This window comes from Erythrolamprus reginae, unplaced genomic scaffold (assembly GCF_031021105.1).
Source record: "Erythrolamprus reginae isolate rEryReg1 unplaced genomic scaffold, rEryReg1.hap1 H_6, whole genome shotgun sequence".
NCBI classification, from domain to species: Eukaryota; Metazoa; Chordata; class Lepidosauria; order Squamata; family Dipsadidae; genus Erythrolamprus; species Erythrolamprus reginae.
Genome location: NW_027248517.1, coordinates 996,791 through 1,020,617, shown reverse-complemented (window position 1 = coordinate 1,020,617; position 23,827 = coordinate 996,791). Strand labels below are relative to the sequence as shown.

The following is a 23,827-nucleotide window of genomic DNA, read 5'->3' as shown; positions in this document are numbered from 1 at the left end:
TTAAAAAATATTTTTAAATTGATTTTAAAATATAAAACACACACACAACATGCAACAAGTGCTCAGTGATTTGTGCCCACCACCAGACAACATTCGCACCCCTCCACCAAAATGGGGGCATATTTTATATATATCATTTTAACTCAAGAGCAATATATCTATTTACATATTAAAAAGTGATTCCAATTTATTCTTTCTCGCTTGGTCTCGAATTCTACTAACAATATATCCTCTTACCATGTCCCAACGTCCCATCAGTTCTCGCAAATCAGCTTCATTAGCTGAATTCATCCACTTGTCCATAATCTGAAATTGAATATCCACCATGTACCGGTACCAATTTTGTATTGTCCATTTTGTCGCATCCTTCCAACCCAAGTCTATTACCGCCTGAGCGCTTTTTATCGCTGCTTGTTTTATTTCTCTAAATTCTCCCATCTCATTGCTTTTAACTAATACTCCCATTTAACATCCTATTAATATTCTCTTGCACTTTTTTTCCAAAAGTTCTGCACTACCGGGCATTCCCAAACTATATGCATAAACACTCTTTTATCTTGACAACCATGCCAACAAGTATTTTTAACATTCTGCTGGAAATATGCAAGTTGAACAGGTGTGTGATACCATTTATGTGATATTTTCCTTCTCATTTCCCTAATCTTTGTATTCTTGATTTTCCTTATATTCCCCAATTTTCATCTCTTGCACATCTACTTGTAATTCACTCTGCTGCCATTTAGTTAATCCTTGGGTCATATACCCATCTGATTGCACTAACATCTTATATTTATTACTTGCTTGTGCCTTGGTACCCTCACTTTTTTCTCTTATTATTTTCTCTAACTCTTATCTCCTCCCTAAATAGTGTTTCTTTATTCTCCCTTTCATTCAGATATTGTAATTGTTGATAGATTAAGATTTTTTCAGGCAATAAAACATTTGGGTATATTATCATTTCAGTCGGCGATAACCATTTTGGAATGGAATGATAATGGTTTTTCTTTATCTGTTGCCAGACAGTTATTAGTGCTTTTCTTATGTAATGATATTTAAAATATTTTGGTAGTTTATGATTATCAGACATGAGAAAGGAGTGCCATCCAGATTGGAGATAAAACCCTTCAAATGTTAGTACTCTTGTATTTTTTAATGTTACCCAATCTTATATCAAGGTAAGAATTGAAGCTTGGTAATATAGTTCAAAGTTTGGGAGGCCGAAGCCTCCTCTTTTGTGGTCCTGCAGGTTTTAAAATTTAATCCTTGCTTTCTTTTTCGCCCAAATGAATTTGCAGATTTTTTTTATTAAAAAAGGTTTTGTTTAGGTTAATTGGCCGATTTGAAATAAATACAAGACTCATGGGAGAATGTTAGATTTTATTGCAGCTATCTTTCCCATTAGGGAGAGTTGTAGATTTGACCATCTGGTTAGATCCTTTTGTATGTCAGTAGCTAGCATATCAGAGTTATCTTTTTTTATGGTGCAACAATTCGATGAAATCCATAGACCCAGATATTTAATTTTTTTAACCGTTGTTTTTTTTTACAGAGTCCCCGGAGAGGGGCAGCATACAAATCCAATGAAATAATCTTTTAAGTTAAGGGTTTCTTCTAATTGGATAATCTGTTTATGTGTCATATTTTTGGTTATTATTTTGGTTTTTTCCTTGTTTATTTTTAAGCCTCCAAAGTTGTAAATTCCATTAAGTAGAATTGGTGCTGATTCTAACGGGTCTTGTATTATAAAAATCATATCATCTGCGAAGGCTTGTACCTTGTAATGCTCTTTTTTATTTTTACTCCTGGTATTTCCTTGTTATTTCTTATGTTATTTAATAGGGTTTCTATTGCAAGGATAAAAATTAAAGGAGCTAAAGGGCAGCCTTGGTGTACACCTTTTGCTATACATATTTTTTCAGTAATATCGTTATTAATAAGTGTTTTGGCTGATTGATGTGAATAAATTGCTCTAACTCAGTTAACAAAATTATCTCCGAATTTCATATAAGCTATTTGAATCGTGAAATATTGCCAATGAAGACTGTCAAAAGTCTTTTGTAGAGCAATGAATATTAAGGCAACCGGTTTGTCAGTTTCACTTCTATGACAACCATGGACATTATTCAAGTAATTCAGGGTCTGACTTATGAGGGGGGTCACACTCTCAATATGGTATTCCTCTCGGAACAATTGAGAAATGATCTGAATTTAAGGGGCCTAAATGTCTTGCCATTGTCATGATCGGATCATTTTTTGCTATGGCTTGAATTTAAGGCTCTAATCCTTCCCTGCAGAGAGGCAGAATCAATTAGGTGGCTCCACGCCAGACACCTGATGGACCTGGAGGCTTTCAGAAGGCACTTGGAGTTTTAATACATTAGTTTATCCACAAGTTGGTGGAGTCCCTGGTAGTGGCCGGGAATATGGTCATAACAGGAGCTTCAGACCGGATTGTGCCTTTGTGGCCTGTCCATGGCAGTAGACCCAAGAGATCCCCTTGTTTACCGAGAAACTCCTGGTGATGAAAAACCAGAGGAGACTTCTAGGGAAGCATTGGAGGAAAAGTAAATCTGAATCTGACCAAACATGGGTAGGTTGTTATGATAAGACCTATTAAGTGGTGCTCAGGGCAGCAAGGTGTGTGTATCATACCACCAATGTTCCCTCTATTTTTTTTTTAGTGTGGGCAGAAAAGTATAGTGTCTGAGCAGCAGTCCCTTCGGGACTGGGCAACAAAGAAGAATAAATAAATAAATAAATAAATAAATATCCCCTTCTTTTTTATTAAAAGAAATTAATAATAAAACAAAACCAAAATCTATTACTATTAAAACTAAAACAACCAGCAAAATCAAAAACACAACTATTAATAAATCAATGCTTTAAAATCTTAATTTCTTAAATATTTATCATAGTATTATAGTAATCTAGTAATACTATGAAAATCTATCTGAACACCAATGCATCTATTAATATATTTCCATAAATTATACTTTTCTATAATTTCATTCAATATTTCCAAGCTCAAATACTTTTCAGGCAATTAGCATTTACTATTATTAACTTTCATCAATCTTCTACATTTCCAAGTATATTTTAAATTCATATTGCAAACTCATAAAATCATACAGTACATATCATAACCCCCTTATTTATCATATGTATCTTCCATTAATTTTACCTATGTAATTCTATATAGTTCTAAAATTCTAATCCAATTTTTAAAATTAATACAGCCTGATATTAAACAATACCTAAATATATCTTTTACCAATATTCCATAGTCAATCCATATTTAATAATTAATCATCCCTCATCAAATTTCTACTACCGTTCTCATTTCTGGGTACCTTCTCCTGTCTCTCCCCTTCCTCTCTTCTTTTTCTCTCTCCTTCTTTCTCTCCCTTCCTTTTCCTCTTTCTTCTTCCCTGTCTCTCACTTTCTCTTCCTTTTTTCATCTTTCTTCTTCCCTCCCTCTCTCTCCCTCTTTTTCCCTCCCTCCCTCCCTTCCTCCTTTTTCTCTCTCCTTCTTTCTCTCCCTTCCTTTTCCTCTTTCTTCTTCCCTGCCTCTCTCTCCCTCTCCCTTTTTCTCCCTCCCTCCCTTCCTCATCCTCTTTCTTTCTCTTTCCCTTCCTTTTTCTCTGGATAGAACCAGTCTGCCCCTCCCCCAGCCACGATACTTGCAACAGAGAGGCATGGCGGGAAGGGCCAGGGCAGGGGTGGGAGGGTGCATGGGCGCCACAAGAAGAACGAGGGTCGAGCCCACCTGCCCCCCTCCCCAGCCAGAAAAGGATTCTTGGAGGCGAGCAGAGGCGTGGCATGGGCTAGGGCAGGGGCAGGAGGGCATGCAGGCAACGCAGCAAGAACGAGGGTCGAACATTTGGTCTTGGAGCAGCAGAGGTGTGGAGGTAAGGGCCAGGGCAGGGGCGGGCGGGCACCGCAGGAAGAACAAGGCTCGAGCCCCTCCTGCCCCCCAGCACTCCAGCAGAGCTGTACTTACCTTAACCGGATCTGGGAGCTCCCAAACTAAAGACACTTTGGCTGCCGGCCATGGTTAAATATTATGAAAAAAAAGGGGCACATACAAAATCCCCACGCTGAGGAGAGAAGCACTTTGATTGGCTTACCTCTGCATGGGGATTTTGATTGGTGTGCGGGGTCTATTTCCCCCTGCGCTAGCGTGCATGCGCACAGCTTAGCGGGAACTGCATACCACCCTGATTGTATCTGTGGAATCCTGCCCAGCTGCCCTGTTTAGGGTGACTTGCTCCCTCCTTAACCAGGGGGCAATTGATGAACCCTTGCAAGGTAGTGCTCAGATCTGGACAGACCATGACTCTGACTGGAAGACAATGTTGGCTGACAATGAGTCAGTCGAGGTGACAGAGGATCATCTTAGTCATGTTTTGTGGGAGGAGTTTGACCTCATGACGCCTGATGAAGTGAACCAGGCCATGGGAGTTGTGAGCATCATCACCCATTTATTGGACCCCTGTCCCTCCTGGCTGGTTTCGACCAGCAAGGAGGTGACATGGGGCTGGTTCCAGGTGATTTTCAATGCTTCTTTCAGGAAGAAGTCCTTTCTGGCTCCCTGCAAGGAGGCAATTGTGCTTCCCCTCCTCAAGAAACCTTCCCTGGACCCAGCTGTTGTAAATAAATATTGTCCTGTCTCCAACCTTCCCTTTATAGGGAAGGTTGTTGAGAAGGTGGTGTCACTCCAGCCCCAACAGTCCTTGGATGAAGCCGATTATCTGAGCCCTGGGCAGTCTGGCTTCAGGCCTGGCTACAATACTGAAACTGCTTTGGTCATGCTGATGCATGATCTCTGGTGGGCCCGGGATAGGGGTTATTCCTCTATCTTGGTGCTTCTTGACCTCTCAGCGGCTTTCAATACCATTGACCATGGTATTCTTCAGCACCGACTGGAGGGGTTGGGAGTGCAAGGTACCATTTATTTTATTTATTTATTACTTAGATTTGTATGCCGCCCCTCTCCGAAGACTCGGGGCGGCTCACAACATGTAAAAACAAATCATAAGCAATCAGACAAATTTAAAATATTTAAATATTTAAAAAACCCCATATGCTAACAGTCACACACACAGACATACCATGCATAAATTAAACGTGCCCAGGGGGAAATGTTTCAGTTCCCCCATGCCTGACGGCAAAGGTGGGTTTTAAGGAGTTTACGGAAGGCAGGAAGAGTAGGGGCAGTTCTAATCTCCGGGGGGAGTTGGTTCCAGAGGGCCGGGGCCGCCACAGAGAAGGCTCTTCCCCTGGGGCCCGCCAACCGACATTGTTTAGTTGACGGGACCCGGAGAAGGCCCACTCTGTGGGACCTAATCGGTCGCTGGGATTCGTGCGGCAGGAGGCGGTCTCGGAGATATTCTGGTCCGATGCCATGAAGGGCTTTAAAGGTCATAACCAACACTTTGAATTGTGACCGGAAATTGATCGGCAACCAATGCAGACTGCGGAGTGATGGTGAAACATGGGCATACCTAGGTAGGCCCATGACTGCTCTCGCAGCTGCATTTTGCACGATCTGAAGTTTCCGAACACTTTTCAAAGGTAGCCCCATGTAGAGAGCATTACAGTAGTCGAACCTCGAGGTGATGAGGGCATGAGTGACTGTGAGCAATGAGTCCCGGTCCAGATAGGGCCGCAACTGGTGCACCAGGCGAACCTGGGCAAACGCCCCCCTCGCCACAGCTGAAAGATGTTGTTCTAATGTGAGCTGTGGATCGAGGAGGACGCCCAAGTTGCGGACCCTCTCTGAGGGGGTCAATAATTCCCCCCCCAGGGTGATGGACGGACAGATGGGATTGTCCTTGGGAGGCAGAACCCACAGCCACTCCGTCTTATCCGGGTTGAGCTTGAGTCTGTTGACACCCATCCAGGCCCCAACAGCCTCCAGGCACCGGCACATCACTTCCACCGCTTCGTTGACTGGGCATGGGGTGGAGATGTAAAGCTGGGTATCATCCGCATATTGATGATACCTCACCCCATGTCCTTGGATGATCTCACCCATTTTGTCTCCGGAGAGGGGCGGCATACAAATCCAATAAATAAATAAATAAAATAAAATTTTCACCTCCTACCTCTCTGGTCGGTCGCAGTCGGTGTTGGCAGATGTACAGGGATTCCCAAGGGGTCGATCCTCTTACTCCTACTGGTTTTTTTAGTATAATTTTTTTATTTTTTCCTTCATACGCTTTAGTACAGTGTCAAATATCTTCTCTTTCCAGCACAATAACATGCAGTATTTTGTTGTATAATCCCCTCAAAAAATCATAATACAAAATTATTATTTTCTCTATAAATCTGTTGTCCCTTATTGAAATAAAAATATTTATTTAATCTTGTCGTCCAGCAATCACAATCATCATTTATTACCTCTCTTCATTAATGTTCCCTCAAATCTATACTGACAATATTTCTAACATTCTAATTAAGTGATAGACCATGGGGCCTCCTATTTCTCTTTACACATTTTACTTAAATCTAAAAAACCCTTTATCAAATCACAAACATTGAAAATACTAAAAAAGGAAAAAAAGGAAAAAGAAAAGAAAAAATATAAGTAATTTCATACATTTTTTTCAATACACCATTAATCATCTATTGTTCATTAATTCTATTTTTATGAATCTTTCAAAACCATCTCTGTTCTTATATGCCAATTTTACTTATCAAATTCAACTTGCTTTATTAATATACTTCTTTTAAAATATCTCTATTCTTAAATTCAAATTTTACTTATCAAATTCAACTTGCTTTATTAATATACTTCTTTTAAAATATCTCTATTCTTAAATTCAAATTTTACTTATCATATTCAATTTGCTTTATTTGTACATTTCAATAAAACTAATTAAGCTTATTTTAATATAATGAACCAACCTAATATTTCCTGGCAGTGCAACGGACGGCTGGCAGCGCAGTGGGCAGCTGGGAGCCGGTAGCTCTCATTGCTTGTGCCAGTGCAGGTGGCATGGGGGCGTGGTGGCAGCTGGCAGCACGGCAGGTGGATGGGGAGTGGCGGGCCAGAGGCGGCGCGGCAGGGCAGCTCTTACCTTATTTTGCCAGTCAGGAGCGACCGACAGCTCTTGTCTCCAATTTCTAGGGTTTTTTTGCTTCCACGCATGCGGAAATTGCACCCCCAGAAATTGCACACGCACACGTCTTCACATGAGATTTGGCTTCTGCAAATGCGCAGAAGCCAAATCCTGCGCCATGCACTCCCAGTGTGTTCTGGTAGGGCTAAAATTGGTAGCCCACCCCTGGGTGTCAGCAACACGTGACTCCAGAGCTGTAGCTGGTTCTTTCATTCCTCTGCTGCAGCTCCCTGTCTCTCTGTCAAACAGCATTCTGCCTTTATCACAGTACATTTGCATTTCCACAGTCTGTCCACTGCTCTTGCAGCACCTTGTGCAGCACAATGAAATTTAGTATGCTTCACAAGATTACTATTTTTTACATAAATGAATAAAAAGTTCTTTTGGTATATATTTCAGAGATGTATCCATATTATTATAAATATTGTTATAATACTATGATGCTCAAGTATGCGAAACATCCTTCAAATTAAGATGCTGACTGCTATTGTAACAAGTGTCTTCTAAATATTACAGTGGTTCTTCATGTATAATATGCTCTCAGATAAAGTTATGAAAACTAAAAGAAATATCTCACACATTTTTCCTAGCTGTTGTATGCTGTCGTGCCTGCAGTAGATTGGAGGAAAAGATAGAAGTGCTATTAAATGGTATGGTTCCCAGGACAACTGCTTCACGAATACTCCAAGATACTGCAATGCTAACTCTTTCTCAGAGCAAGTCATCTCCAATTCATGATGAAGTTCAAGTTACTGATGGTAAAGAAAGTTTTTAAAAACTTACAGTACAGCTAATGCTATAGTTATCTTAAAACTATACAGTATATATTTAAGAACGTTTTGAATGTTTATGAAGTTGCTACAAAATTTGGAGATTCCCATTAAAGTTGATTCATTCCATTAATTCCTTTCTAATATTATTAATCTGAGCTTCTTGGTTCTTGTTACTTGGATTAACTCTGTTTTAACTGTCAATAGTGAAATCTGATATTAATTCCAACAGTCTTGTCTGTATATAATAATAATAATAATAATAATAATAATAATAATAATAATAATAATAATAACAACAACAACAACAACAACAACAACAATAATAATAATAATTTATTAGATTTGTATACCGCCCCTCTCTGAAGATTCGGGGCGGCTCACAACAATAATAAAAAACAATATAACAGTGAACAAATCTAATATTAAAAGAAAAAGATATATAAAACCACAGCAATTAAAACCATACCAAACATAAAACGTACGAAACATAAAATATAAAAACCTGGGGGAGGTGTCTCAGTTCCCCCATGCCTGGCGATATAGGTGGGTCTTGAGTAATTTACGAAAGACAAGGAGGGTGGGAGTTGATTCCAGAGGGCCGGGGCCACCACAGAGAAGGCTCTTCCCCTGAGGCCCGCCAAACGACATTGTTTGGTCGAAGGGACCCGGAGCAGGCTAACTCTGTGGGACCTTATCGGCCACTGGGATTCGTGCGGTAGAAGGCGGTTCTGCAGGTATTCTGATCCAATGCCATGTAGGGCTTTAAAGGTCATTACCAACACTTTGAATTGTGACCAGAAACTGATTTGACAGCCAGTGCAGGCCATGGAGTGTTGTAGAAACATGGGCGAATCTGGGAAGCCCCACGATAGCTCTCGCGGCCGCATTCTGCAAGATCCGAAGTTTCTGAACACTTTTCAAAGGTAGTCCCATGTAGAGAGCGTTGCAGTAATCGAACCTCGAGGTGATGAGGGCATGAGCGACTGTGAGTAGTGACTCCCTGTCCAAGTTGGGCCGCAACTGGTGCATCAGGCGAACCTGGGTAAACGCCCTCCTCACCACAGCCGAAAGATGGTGTTCCAATGTTAGCTGTGGATCGAGGAGGATGCCCAAGTTGTGAACCCTCTCTGAGGGGGTCAATAATCCCCCCCCAGGGTAATGGACAGACAGATGGAATTGTCCTTGGGAGGCAAAACCCACAGCCACTGTGTCTTGTCTGGGTTGAGTTTGATACCCATCCAGACCCCAACAGCCTTCAGGCACTGGCACATCACTTCCCCTGCTTCATTGACTGGAAATGGGGTGGAGATGTATAACTGGGTATCATCGGCATACTGATGATACCTCAGCCCATTCCCTTGGATGATCTCACCCAGCGGTTTCATGTAGATATTAAATAGTAGGGGGGAGAGGACCAACCCCTGAGGCACCCCACAAGGGAGAGACCCCACTAACACCGACTGCGACCGACCAGAGAGGTAGGAGGAGAACCACTGAAGAACAGTGCCTCCCACTCCCAACCCCTCCAGCCAGCGCAGAAGGATACAATGGCCAATGGTATCGAAAGCCACTGAGAGGTCAAGAAGCACCAGGAGAGAGGAAAAGCACCTGTCCCAGACCTGCCAGAGATCATCCATCAACACGACCAAAGCAGTTTCCATGCTGTAGCCGGGCCTGAATCCAGACTGCTGAGGGCCTAGATAATCGACTTCTTCCAAGGACCGCTGGAGTTGGAGCGCCACCACCTTCTCAACAACCTTCCCCATAAAGGGAAGGTTGGAGACTGGACAGTAGTTATTAAGCACAGCTGGGTCCAGGGAAGGCTTCTTGAGGAGGGGGCGCACAGGTGCCTCCTTATAAGGAGCCAGAAAGGACCCCCTTCCCAAGGAAGCATTGACAATCTCCTGGGCCCAGCTCCGTGTCACCTCCCTGCTGGCCGAAACCAGCCAGGAGGGACACGGATCCAGTAAACAGGTGGCGGAACTCACAGCTCCAATGGCCTTGTCCACTTCATCAGATTTGGGGCTAGATAGGAAGCTTCTGGGGCAGCGATTTTTGAAGAGATTTGGGGCTGGATAGGAAGCTTTTTGGGAGCAATTTTGGAAAGATTGTGGGCTAGATAGCAAGCTTTTGGGGGAGCGATTTTTGGAGAGATTTGGGGCTAGATAGGAAGCTTTTGGGGCAGCGATTTTTGGAGAGATTTGGAGCTAGATAGGAAGCTTTTGGGGCAGTGATTTTTGGAGAGATTTGGGGCTAGATAGGAAGCTTTTGGGGCAGCGATTTTTGGAGAGATTTGGGGCTAGATAGGAAGCTTTTGGGGCAGCAATTTTTGGAGAGATTTGGGGCTAGAGAGGAAGCTTTTGAGGCAGCGATTTTTGGAGAGAATTGGGGCTAGAGAGGAAGCTTTTGGGGCAGCAATTTTGGAGAGATTTGGAGCTAGATAGGAAGCTTTTGGGGCAGAGATTTTTGGAGAGATTTGGGGCAAGATAGGAAGCTTTTGGGGCAGCGGCTTTTGAAGAGATTTGGGGCTAGATAGGAAGCTTTGGGGAGAGCAATTTTTGGAGAGATTTGGGGCAAGATTTTTGGAGCCCTCCTTGAGCCACCAGCATCACACCCGGCACTCTACTGACGCGGGAGCCTCCCCAGAGCCCCGACAACAGCGGAGGACTCTAACTCAGCCTGGAGCCCTTCTCGAGCCCCTGCATCACACCCGGCACCCAGCTGAAGCAGGAGCTTCCCCAGAGCCTTACGCTTAATCAAAGCATAATCAACTAATAAATCAGCAAAAATAAGACCAACCAAAACACAACTAAATGCAAAAACAGCACTCATCAGCAGCACTCATCAACTACTCCACTACCAGCCTCCTACCATGAAGAACGAATCACGCACTCAGAGAGAAGACACTCCTACTACCCACATGGAAGACAAACCCACCACACATAAAGAAGATGAAAGAGCTGACTTCCTAGTGAGTTGCACACTGTGCTCCATGTATACACTCCTACCCTCAAACTTACAAAACCTCACTTGCAATAAATGTAAAGTAATCCAATTACTTGAGGAAAAAATAGAAAACCTAGAGAGAAACCTCAAAACCCTGCAGCACCAACATCAAAACAAGAAAAACCAATATACTTCCAACACATCCAACACCACAGAAGAGCACATCAGAACCAACCCCCCCCCCCCCCCGAGGTTGAAAATGACTGGACACACATCACCCAAAGAAGAAAAAAACAAACCATCCCCAAACTCCCACCAACTCCAACCCACCTCCCTCCAACCCCAGTGCCTACAAGTAACAAATATGCAGTACTCCTGGCACAATAAGATCAACAAACACCTGACAAGGAGCCACCAAGAACCAAGCACAACAATACAACACCATCAAACACAGTCATCACGAAGGCTAGCAACCCCCTCCCCTACCCAACCAAAAAGAAAAGGAGAGTGGTCGTAATTGGTGACTCAATTCTCAGGGGAACTGAACCTGCCATCTGCAGACCGTACAATCAATCCAGAGGGGTGAGCTGCCTCCCTGGAGTCAGAATCTCAGACATAGCGCTAAACGTCACTAAAATCCTAAAACTCACTGACTACTACCCCCTACTAGTGATACATGCAGGAACAAATGACACAAGGAAAGACATGAACCAAATCACGAAAGACTACAACCACTTGGGCAATACAGTCAAAAAGATAGGGGCACAGGTCATCTTCTCCTCTATTCTACCCACAAGAGGACAACATCCTGTCAGAGAATGCAAAATCCCACAAATAAACCACTGGCTAAAGAGATGGTGTCGCCAAAACAACTTTGGTTTCCTCGACCACGGTCTACAATACCTTCAAGAAGGGCTCCTAGCAACAGACGGACTACACCTTACCAGAGCTGGAAAGAACCTCCTTGGAAACTGACTAGCCCAACTTATCAGGAGGGCTTTAAACTAGATCTGAGAAGGGCGGGTGACCAAAGTAAGAGACTGAACAACAAACCAAATAAGAAAGGAGTGCAAATTAAGCGTACTAACATTTCAGAGGATAAAAAATGCCCACCCATAATCAGACACAAACACCTAAAATGCCTGTACACTAATGCAGGGGTCCCCAACCGCCGGTCCGCGGACCAGTACCGGGCCGCAAGGCATGTTGCACCGGTCCGCGGAGTCAGCAGCTGCTGTGGAGCCGGCGAGTGCCAAGCTGTTTCCTGTCTCTTTCCCCTCACGTTCACTTGGGACCGCCATTTGCCTCGGGCTGAGAAAACCTTTGCTTGCTTGCTTTCTTCCTTTCCTGTCTTTCTTCTCTCGTCGAAAGTGGTCTATTTCCTCCTTGCGAAGCCCTTGCAAAGCCCTCGCTCTGCCTGCAGCTCAAACGAAAAGGCTTTGGCATTGTGCAGCTCTTTTTTTGCTAGGATCCCCCACCCTATTCCCGGGGTCCTGGGTGGGAGCGAAGCCAGGGGTGTGTGTGTGACCATGAAACCCCCACCACCAGCTCCGGTAATTTTCTTTTGGAAGGATTCCTTGCTGCAAGAAAATTACCAGACCTGGCAGTGGTGGGCGCTCCAAGCAGGCAGCGATCGCAAAGGAAGGTGACTGTGCCGGGGAGGCACCTCCCCCTGCTCTGGGATTCCTTGCTGCAATCCCAGCCGGAACGGGGGGGGGATGTCCTCTGGAACTGCTGAAAGGCAAACGGCGGTCCCGAGTGAACAGGAGGGGAAAGAGACAGGAAACCGCCCCCTCCTACCCTTCCTCCCTCTGTCACCTCAACTCCCCCGCAAAATTAAAAAGGGGGGGGAGAGAGACAATGGAACGATAAGCTAAACCCCCTTTCCGCCCCCACCGGGCCATAGAAAAATTGTCTTGCTGAAACTGGTCCCTGGTGGAAAAAAGGTTGGGGACCACTGCACTAATGCACAAAGCCTGGGGAACGAACAAGACGAGCTAGAAGTACTAATGCATGAGGGCCAATATGATCTAATTGGTATTACCGAAACATGGTGGGACAAATCACATGAATGGAACACACAGATAAAGTGCTACAATCTCTTCAAGAAAAACAGGTCAAACAAGAAAGGAGGTGGAGTTGCACTATACATAAAAGACCACTACACCACCACTGAGCTATATCAATCCAAAGAAGATAACCCCCTTGAAACCATATGGGTTAACATAAAAGAAAAAAAGGACAACATTACAATTGGAGTTTACTACAGGCCCCCAAACCAAACAGATACAATGGATAACCTCTTTACAACCCAACTATCAGCAATGTGCAATAAGCACAGCACAATAATAATGGGGGACTTTAACTACCCCGACATTAACTGGAAAACAAACTCAGCACTAAGTGGAAAGTCTGACAGATTTCTCACCAGCCTTGCCGATAACTTTCTAACTCAAAAAGTGGAAACAGCAACCAGAGGGACTGCAATACTAGACCTAATTTTAACAAACAGGGAAGAAATGATTGAGGGAATAGAAGGAGAAGGGAGGCTAGGTGAGAGTGACCATACCATCCTAAAATTCAACATTGCGCAATCACTAACTATAACACCCAACTCAACTACAGTCCCAGACTTCAGAAAAGCGGACTTTAACAAGCTCAGAGCAAACCTGAAGAACAAACCCTGGAAGGAACTTCTAAAGAGTAAATCCACACAGGATGCCTGGGAAGCCCTAAAAAACACTATCATTGAGGCCCAAAACAATTCGATCCCCACAAAAAAGAAAAGCAGAAAAACTAAAATGAAATCAGCATGGCTAAACAAGGACCTTGCAGACAACGTAAAAGAAAAAAAAGCCAAATACAACAAATGGAAAGAAGGACTCATAACCAAGATGGAATATCAGCAAACAGCCAGAACCTGCAAGCAAAACATAAGAACAGCAAAAGCTCAACACGAACAGCACCTCGCAACGAAAATTAATGACAACAAAAAAAGCTTCTTCCGCCACATAAACAACAAGAAAAAAATCAAGGAAACAGTCACCCTACTAAAAAACAAAGATGGTAACGAAATCACCGACAACAGAGACAAAGCACAGCTGCTCAATACCTACTTTACATCAGTCTTCACACATAAAGCAACCACCAACCAACCAACCTACAACCTAACTGCAAATAACAGCCCCAGAACTGAACTCAACACAGACAAAGCTACCATTAGGGACTAATTGAGGGAGCTTAATGAGTTCAAATCACCGGGACCTGACGGACTCCACCCCAGAGTCCTAAAAGAACTGGCAGATACCATAACGGAACCTCTTCTCTTCATCTACAAAAAATCTTGGGCCACTGGAGACCTACCAGAAGACTGGAAATGAGCGGACGTAGTTCCCATCCACAAAAAAGGGAGAAAGACAGATCCAAACAACTACAGACCTATTAGTCTGACTTCAATACCTGGAAAAATACTGGAGAAAATAATAAAAAAACAGCTTTGCCACTACCTGGAAACAAACAAGATAATATCCAACAGCCAACACGGGTTTGTCAGAAACAAATCATGTAAAACCAATCTCATATCCTTTTTCAACACCATAACCAAATCAGTAGAACAGCGCAACACGGTGGACCTCATATACTTACACTTCAGCAAAGCTTTCGATAAAGTTGACCACTATCTCCTAATCAACAAATTAGAAAAAAAGCGGAGTAGACAACAACACATGCAGATGGATCAATAGCTGGCTGACCAACCGCACCCAACGAGTTGTCCTCAGCGGTTCCAAATCCACATGGAAGAACATAGGCAGTGCGGTACCACAGGGTTCAGTCCTGGGCCCTGTGCTCTTCAACATTTTCATCAACGACTTGGATGAGGGAATAGAAGGGCAACTGATCAAATTCGCAGATGACACCAAGCTGGCGGATGTAGCCAATACCCTAGAAGACAGGCTCAAATTACAGAAAGACCTAGACAGACTAACACAGTGGGCCCACACCAACAAAATGATATTTAACATTGACAAGAGCAAAGTCCTTCACCTAGGCAGAAAAAACCCTGGACACACATACAGCCTGGGAGAAACCCCTCTTAGCAGTAGCGACTGCAAAAGAGACCTCGGAGTCTTGGTGGACAATCAACTAAACATGAGCCAACAATGTGCAGCAGCAGCTAAAAAAGCCAACACAATCCTAAGCTGCATCAACAGGGGAATACACTCCAAGAGCAGGGAAGTCTTAATACCACTCTACTACGCACTGGTCCGACCACACCTGGAGCATGGTATTCAGTTCTCGTCAAAAAAGACATTGAAACTGGAGAAGGTGCAAAAAAGAGCAACCAAGATGATTAAGGGATTGAAACCAAGACTTACGAAGAGAGACTGAGGGAACTGGGCATGGATAGCCTAGAGAAAACGAGGGCCAGAGCGGACATGATAGCAGTCTACAAGTATACGAGGGGATGTCACAGAGAGGAGGGGATCACTTTATTCTTCAGGGCAGCAGAGGGCCGGATGAGGAACAATGGCTGGAAGCTGACCAAGGAGAGATTCAACATGGAGATAAGGAGGAACTTCCTGATGGTCAGAGTGATCAACCAATGGAACAACCTACCAGTGGACGTTGTGAACTCCAACACTCTGGACATTTTTAAGAGAAGATTGAACTGCCACTTGACTGGTGTACTATAGGGTTCCTGCTTTGGCAGGGGGTTGAACTCGATGACCTTCATGGTCCCTTTCAACTTATTCAATAAATCAATAAATCAATAAATCAATAAATCAATAAATCAATAAATCAATAAATCAATAAATCAATAAATCAATAAATCAATAAATCAATAAATCAATAAATCAATAAATCAATAAATCAATAAATCAATAAATCAATAAATCAATAAATCAATAAATCAATAAATCAATAAATCAATAAATCTTAAATTTATGGGACTGCCTCCTTCCTCATATCTTGCTGTGGCCAGCTAGGGCCCAAAGAGTTGGCCTTCTCCAGGTCCTATCTGCCAAACAATGTTGGTTGGCAGGACCTCGTGGAAGAGCCTTCTCTGCGGCGGCTCTGACGCTATGGAATCAACTGCCCTCAGAGATTCACATTATCTCCTCCTTAATGGTTGTCTGGAAAGCTGTTAAAACCTGGCTTTTCCGGCAGGTCTGGAATGAAGATTGATTGTTAGTATATATGGTTTTTTATTATATACATGATTTTAATGATGTTTTTACTGGTTTTTTTTACTTGTATTGTATTTATAATCATTGTTAGCTGCTCAGAGTCCGTTTCAGAGTAAGTGGCATAAAAATGCAAACAAACAAACAAACAAACAAACAAACATCAAATTTATCTGATTGACTCAGTGATTTCTCAGGCATTTTTTCCCTTGCTTCCATTTCTAAGACTTTTTCTACTCAACTCAGATTTAACTATGAAGGTCTAAGGCCTACTTTGTGTCTTTGCCAAACTTTTCCCACCCTTTTGCTGTGTTTTGCCATCCAACCATCCAAAAAGAGCTCTTGACCTTGTAAGAATTTTACATAGTCCATAAACGTCACTTCCTCTTTTGTCTTGTCCTTATCAACTTGCCATTTTAAATGCAACTTAATAAAACTAAGTAGATCCAATGGCAACAATTAACTTTATTACACACACCTTATCAAGGCTCTGTCTTAAAACATTTAGTTCTTCCACCTTCTCCTTACCTTTACACTTCAACTGAAAGAAGGGAGTAACAGGCCTTCACACTGTACACTCACAAATCAGCTATTATCTTATCAGCTGTACTTTAAACTCTTTCCAAATTCTTTCTGTCTTCAATCATAGTGTCCTTCCTCTCCTATCTGCCTTAAAAGGTCTCACACGTCTCTTAACCAAATATCCAAGCTCAAAGCTCCTGTGAAAAGAGTCCAATTCCAAGTCAAATACAGTCCAATCTTCAGGAGAAAAACAAGGAAAATAACTCACATTTTTAAATATATATATATATATATATTTATTAAATTTTTCCATTTTTTAAAAAAGTACATAATCATATTTACAGATGAATCTACATCGTATATACATTCCTATTGACATTGTCTTCTAATTACTTTTAGATTTCTTGATATTTTATTTCAATGCTTCTTTTGAGTTTCTTTTTTTTTGTCCATTGGTACCATTTTGTCCAGGTTTCATAATAGTCCGATTCTTTTCGATTATTAAGTTCCATTGTCAATCTATCCATCTCTGCAGTCGTATATTTTCTTGATGATCTCATTGTCTTCAGGTATATGCGGATTTTTCCAGTTCTGTGCAAATACAATCCTTGCAGCTGTTGTAATATGCAAGCTTAAATATTTTACATTTTTAGAATAGGTACCTCTCATAATACCCAATAGAAAAAATTCTGGCATATATTCTATTTTTGTATTTGTTATTTGACACAACCAATTATTTATTTTTTTCCAGTATTTTCTTGTCTCTGGACATAACCACCATAGGTGAAAGAAGGTGCCTTGGGTATTTTTACATTTCCAACACGTTGGGCTGTAATTTTTGTGCATTTTAGCTAGTCTTTTGGGTGGAAGATGCCAACGGTATAGCATTTTATATTGGTTTTCTTTGTATATTGTGGATTTTGTTAATTTAATATTTCTCTTCCAAATCTGTTCCCATTCCTCTATATATATACAGTATTGTATATATATTGTGGCCAACATTTTTCACCCAGGCAATCATTGTACCTTTAACTATCTCCTCTGGTCCATCAGATTCCATCAGATTCCATCAGATATTTATATATTTTAGATATTGCTTTTTCTTCCGGGCTTGTCAATAGTTTATCTAGTGGTTGGGTAATTCTTTCTATACATGATTGTTCCATATCCTTTTTATATCTAGGTTGGATTTGTAGGTATGTCCACCAATCTATATTTATATTTTGTATTATTAATTCTTCCCTACTTTTGAGTTTACAGTTTGTATCTAATATTTCTTTATATATATTTTTTGTCAGTTCTATTGTATTTGGGTGTATTAGAGCTTCCATTGTGGATAGCCAATTTGGTATTTTTATATACTGTAATGTTTATGTCTTATCTCTTTCCATGTTTTGAGTAAAGACTGTCTGATTAGATGCCTATTAAAATATTTTGGTATTTTATCTCCTATGTCCCATAAGTAGGCATGCCAACCTTTATCCAAATCATGGCCTTCCAATTGTAAAATTCGTTTAATATCAAGATTGATCCATTCTTTTATCCACATCAATGAAGCTGCTTTATAATACATTTTCCAATCTGGCATTCCGAATCCCCCTCTATTTTTAATATCTTGTAAATCTACTATCTTTACCCTTGATTTTTTACCTTGCCATATGAATTTCAATATTATTTTATTTAATTCCTTAAAAAATTTAGAGTTCAATTTTATTGGTATGGTTTGAAATAGGTATAGAAATTTCTGAAGTATACTCATTTTATTTTTATTTTTTTTAAATCTCTTTATTAATTTTTCTTATGTCATTCCCATCACATATTATTTTGAATTACAGATTATACATATTCTCAGTTAACATTCTGACAGTAAGTTTTGCCCGGTTTCCTTTCATTATATACATTGTATTTTATATTTTTAAATTCTAAAATCTATTACGTTCATTAATTATACACGGTAACTGTAGGTCGTTTCAATTGTACTGTTGTTTCATATTATGTTGCTTTTATGTTCTCTTTTGAACCCATTCGTGCCATTTTTGCCATGTTCTTTTTGATTCTATTAATTTATTTCCCTTAATTGAGTTCGTGAATTCGTCCATCTCTACACATGCATATATCTTATCTATAATTAAATCTTCCGTTGGTATCTGATCACTTTTCCAGAGTTGTGCTATCGCAATTCTCGTGGCGGTGTTTATATGCGTTGTGAGGAGCATTGTTTGTTTTGAATAATGTTTTCTCCAAACTCCTAAAAGCATAGCTTCCGGTGTGAGTTCTATTTCCTCTTTCGTAATCTCTGTGAGCCAAGTATGAGTTATTGTCCAAATTTTTTGTATCAAGGGGCAGGACCACCACATATGGAAAAACGTACCTCTTTCCTTTTTACACTTCCAACACGAGTCTGATAATGTTGGGTGGATCTTTGCTAATCTCGCCGGTGGGAGGTACCATCTGTAGAATCATTTGTAATAGTTTTCCTTATATGCTGCCGAAAGGGTTATTTTGGATATTGTGGTCCATGTTCTTTCCCAGTCGGCAATATGGATGGCGTGTTGCAGATTTTTTTCCCACGCTATCATTGGGAAGTATACTCATTTTAATTGATGCTATTCTTCCCATCAGTGATAATTGTAGCTTACTCCATTTTTCTAATTCTACCTTGGTTTGGTTTACTAGTTTTGTTTAATTATCTTCTTTTACTGTTGAACATCTATTAGTTAAATTTATTACTAAATATTTAATTTTTTTCGTGCTAGTGAATCCCAATTCGGTTTCTAATTCCATGGTTTGCTTATTTGTCATATTTTTGGTCATGAATTTTGTTTTTTGTTTGTTAATTTTTAGGCCTGCTATTTCTCCATATTCTTCTATTTTTCCAATTAGATGTTGCCCTGACTCTAATGGTTCTTCTAAAAAGAAAACTAAATCATCCGCAAAGGCCTGCAATTTGTATTCCTCTTTTTTTATCTTTGTTCCTTTAATATTATTGTCTTTACGGATCTCATTTAACAGAGTTTCGAGTACCAGTATAAAAAGTAGAGGAGATAGCGGACATCCTTGTCTAACTCCTTTATTTATTTGGAACGCTTTTGTTATTCCATTATTGATTATTACGTTGGCCTTCTGAGTAGTATATATGTTGTCTAATAGCAATTCAAATTTAGAACCAAATTCCATTTGCTTTATTAACTTTTTCATATATTGCCAATTTACATTGTCGAAGGCTTTCTGTGCAATCCAGAAAGATCATTGCAATTTGTGTATCAGGATGTGCTTCATAATATTCAATTACAGTGGTACCTCGAGATACGAGTTTAATTCGTTCCGGACCTGGGCTCTTAAGTCGAGCAGCTCTTATCTCGAATGACTTTTCCCCATAGGAATTAATGTAAATAATTTTAATTGGTTCCAGCCCTCAAAAAACTCACAAAGTTAGTCTAAATTATGCAGAAAGACATGTTTTTAATGAAGAAATCTACATGTACAAATAAATGAATAATGAAGTTTCTTTCACTTAACTTGTAAACTTTCTTAAACTTTTAAATTTACATATGTTCAACTTCTCTGCCACCCAATCCTGTAGGACAGAGGTCCCCAACCCTTTTTGCACCAGGGACCGGCTTTAAGCGATCAAGAGAGGAATGGGTGAATGAATGGACGGAGGGTGGGAAGGAAGGAAGGAAATAGGGAAGGGACAGGAACAGAGGAAGGAAGCAAGGAAACTTATGAAAGGGGAGAGTAAGAGAGGAATGAGTGAAGGGAGGGAGGGAGGGAAGAAGGTGGGAAGGAGAAAGAAAAGAAGAAATAGAGGAAGGGAAGGTAAAAGAGAGAAAGAAAAAGAGCAAGAAAGAAAGCTGCAAGCACCCCCCCGAGCCCCCTAGGCTGGCTGCAACCTTTTAAAACACGCGCGCCGCTTCGCAGCTGTCTCCTGAAGCCGAACGCGGAAGTTAGCGTTTGGCTTCAGGAGACAGCTCCTTGGCGCTTGTATCTCGAATTTGGGCTTGTAAGTAGAACAAAAATATATCTCCCCTCCCAGCTCTTATCTCGAGTTGCTCTTAAGTAGAGCAGCTCTTATGTCGGGGTTCCACTGTATATCTAATACAATTCTTGTATTATTCCTGATTTGTCTCAATGGTAGAAAACCATTCTGATCAATATGTATAGTTTTATTTAGTATTTTCTTTAATCTTTCAGATAATATTGAAGTGAAAATTTTGTAATTGGTGTTTAGAAGAGCAATTGGTCTGTAATCACTGACTTGATTTTTATTGGCACCTTCTTTCAGTATCATGGTGATGTATGTCTCTCTCCATGTTTCAGGTATTTTAGCTTCCAATAGTGCTTCGTTGTAAACTTTTAACTGTAGTTGTTCTATAGTCTTTCCAAAGTGTTTATAATACTCTCCCGGATAGCCATCTGGACCTGGCAATTTGTTACCTTTCTGTCTTTTAATTGCATCTTGTATCTCTATTGGGGTAATCTCTCTATTTAACATTTCCCTATCTTTTTCGTTTATTTTCATCACGTTATTCTGTTGCAAGTACTTATCTATTTTAGTTATGTCTATTTCCTCTTGTGAGTATAATTTCTCATAATATTGTAGAATAATTTCTTCCAATTTTTGTTCATTATGTTGTAATCTCCCTTCTACATCCATTAATTGATGTATCATCCTATTTTCCTTTTCTTTCTTAATTTTGTGTGCCAGCCATCTACCTGGTTTGTTTGCATTTTCAAAGAATGTTTGCCTGGCTAGCTTAATATTCGGACTATATTCTTGTTGGTCTATTAGGTTTAGTTCATGTTTATATCCCAATAAAGATTCATATATTTCTTTTTCCTCCGGTAATTCTTGATGTTGCTTTTCTAATTTTTTAATGTTTTCTATTATCACATTATATTCCTTTCTCCTCTTTTTATTTCTTTCTATGTTATATCCTATAGTGATACCTCTTATGTAGACCTTGAGAGTATCCCACAAGTTCTGGATGGTTGTTGGTTGTTTTTGGTTTTCATCTATAAAAAGTTCAATCTCTTTTATAATTCTTTCACTATATTCTTCTTCTAATAATATATTTGTATTTAATTTCCATCTTTTATTATGATTTTTAGTCCCTTTCTAAATCACAACTAGTGGGTTGTGGTCTGCCCAAACATTTATATCTATTTCGACCGTTTCAATGTCTCGTAGCATTTCACTATTTGCCCATATCATATTTATCCTTGAATAGGATCCGTGTGGCGCTGAATACAAATGTATATTGGGGTTTTTTTGGATGTGTCAGCCTCCATAGGTGTGTCATGTTTAATTCTTCTATCATATCTTTAAATGTGTTGGGCAGTGTAGTCCTATTTGTATTTTTATTTTTACTTTTCTTATAATCTTTATCTTTATCTATAATTACATTATAGTCTCCTATTATGCTAATGTTTTTATTTTCTAGTGTTAATATCTTTTCATGTAGTTTCTTATAAAATTACTTTTGTTTTTTGTTTGGGGCATATATATTTATTAAATTTATTTTCCTTTCATTTAATTTTATTTCTGTAATTAAGAGTCTTCCTTTCGAATCTGAATAAATTTCTTTCGCTGTTATTTCTTTTTTAATATATGTTACTACTCCTTTCTTATTTTATTTCCTAGTGATGTATATAATACTCCCAGTTTTGTATTCTCTAAGTATTTTTTTTTCTGTTTCTTTTATATGTGTCTCTTGAAGACACATAATGTCTGCCTTTTCTTTAATTAATTTTGTATATATTTTCCTTCTTTTCTTTGGGAAATTTAATCCTTTAATATTTATCGAAATCAATGTAATTTCTTTATTCATTTGTTTAGTTTGTTGTTTCTCTTAGTTGTTTTCCTTCCTTTTGTTTTTACTTGTTAGTTTTTGCTGCCGTCTGCTTTCTAGTTTTTACTCCCTCCTCTTTTTGGATTTGGTCTCTACCTTCTTTGGGTTTTTCCTTTCCTTCCTCTCCTCCCTCTTCCTATCTATCTTCTTGGCTTATTCCTTCTGATCTATCCTCACTTTCTGTCTCAATTGTTTCCTCTATACCTTGCAGTTGTTCATTTATTTCCTGTGCTCTTTCTAATGTATCTACCTTGATCCTCTTTCCCTCCCAGGTTATTATCATTCCTTCAGGGATGATCCATCTAAAGTTTAAGTGTTTTCTGTTTAGAGTCAATGCTAAAAATTTGTAGTCATTTCTTTGCTCCCTAACTCTAATAGGTATTTGTTTTAATATGTTGATCTCCCTTTCTTTGTATGGCCAAGTCCTCCCTCTTGTAGCCATAAGAATACTATCCCTTATCTTTTTCCTTGCAAATCTAACATGTATTTCCCTGGGCAGATGGTGGCGTCGGGCATAGTTTGTCTGTATCCTGAAAGCTTCATCTATTTTGTTTATAACCTCATTTTTATCTTTTTGGAGTATTTCTCCTATCAATTCCGCTATTTTATCCTCTATATCTTCATCTCTTGTTTCCATGATGTTCTGGAACCTCAAAAAATATGATGCCTTATCCATTTCTAAATTTATTAATTGATATTCAAGATCTTTTTGAGCTTTAATTGTTCTTTGTTCTATTTTTCTAATTTTTTTTTCATTGCATTCTGTCTTGAATTCTACCGTTTTAATTTGATCCTCATGTTTCTTAATATCTCCTCTCATCAATTCCATACTGGTATTTAACTTCAAAATATCTGATTTTAGATTGGTATGGTTCTGCATCATCATTTCCTCTAGTTTAACCATTGTTTCTTGTACCGTATTTAGTGTAAAATTCATAGTTTGTAATAATGTTGTATTCTCTGTTTTCCCTGCTTTCTCTGATTTAAATAGCTCCTCAATAGATTTTTGACTTGCTGGAGATGCACCTCCAGTGGCCCCTGTTATTTGCTGTTTTTTACCTCCTTTTGTAGTCATTGTGGTTGTATTGGTGGTTGACATTTCTTTCAATATTTTATTTTGCTTATCTAATATATCATATATTCTACCCCAAACCACCATTCACCAAATCCTCTACACAATATTCTATTATTTTTTCAGCTTATAGCTATTAATATGACTAAACAATTTCTAAAATTATTTCTAATATAGTTTCTTCTTATATCAATATCAACTAAATATAATATTCAATATCCCATAAGTAATATATATAACAATCTATTAATACTATTAAATCTATTGTATTTGTTAACTATTGTTAGATATTATTCAATCTCTAATAATCTATAAACAACAGAGCAAAATATATATGAAGTATATATGGGGT

The 23,827-nt window shown here is 39.7% G+C and overlaps 1 protein-coding gene across 4 annotated transcripts in view; it reads left to right on the top strand.

Annotated features, from left to right (window-relative positions):
* LOC139155791 (cilia- and flagella-associated protein 47-like) overlaps positions 1-23,827 on the top strand; it is a 513,090-nt gene that overhangs the window by 422,194 nt on the left and 67,069 nt on the right. For all 4 annotated transcript variants that reach the window (XM_070731069.1, XM_070731068.1, XM_070731067.1 and 1 more), the window contains one exon: positions 7,715-7,882. In XM_070731069.1, coding sequence (XP_070587170.1) covers positions 7,715-7,882 — 168 coding nt within the window. The remainder of the gene's footprint in view (positions 1-7,714; positions 7,883-23,827) is intronic.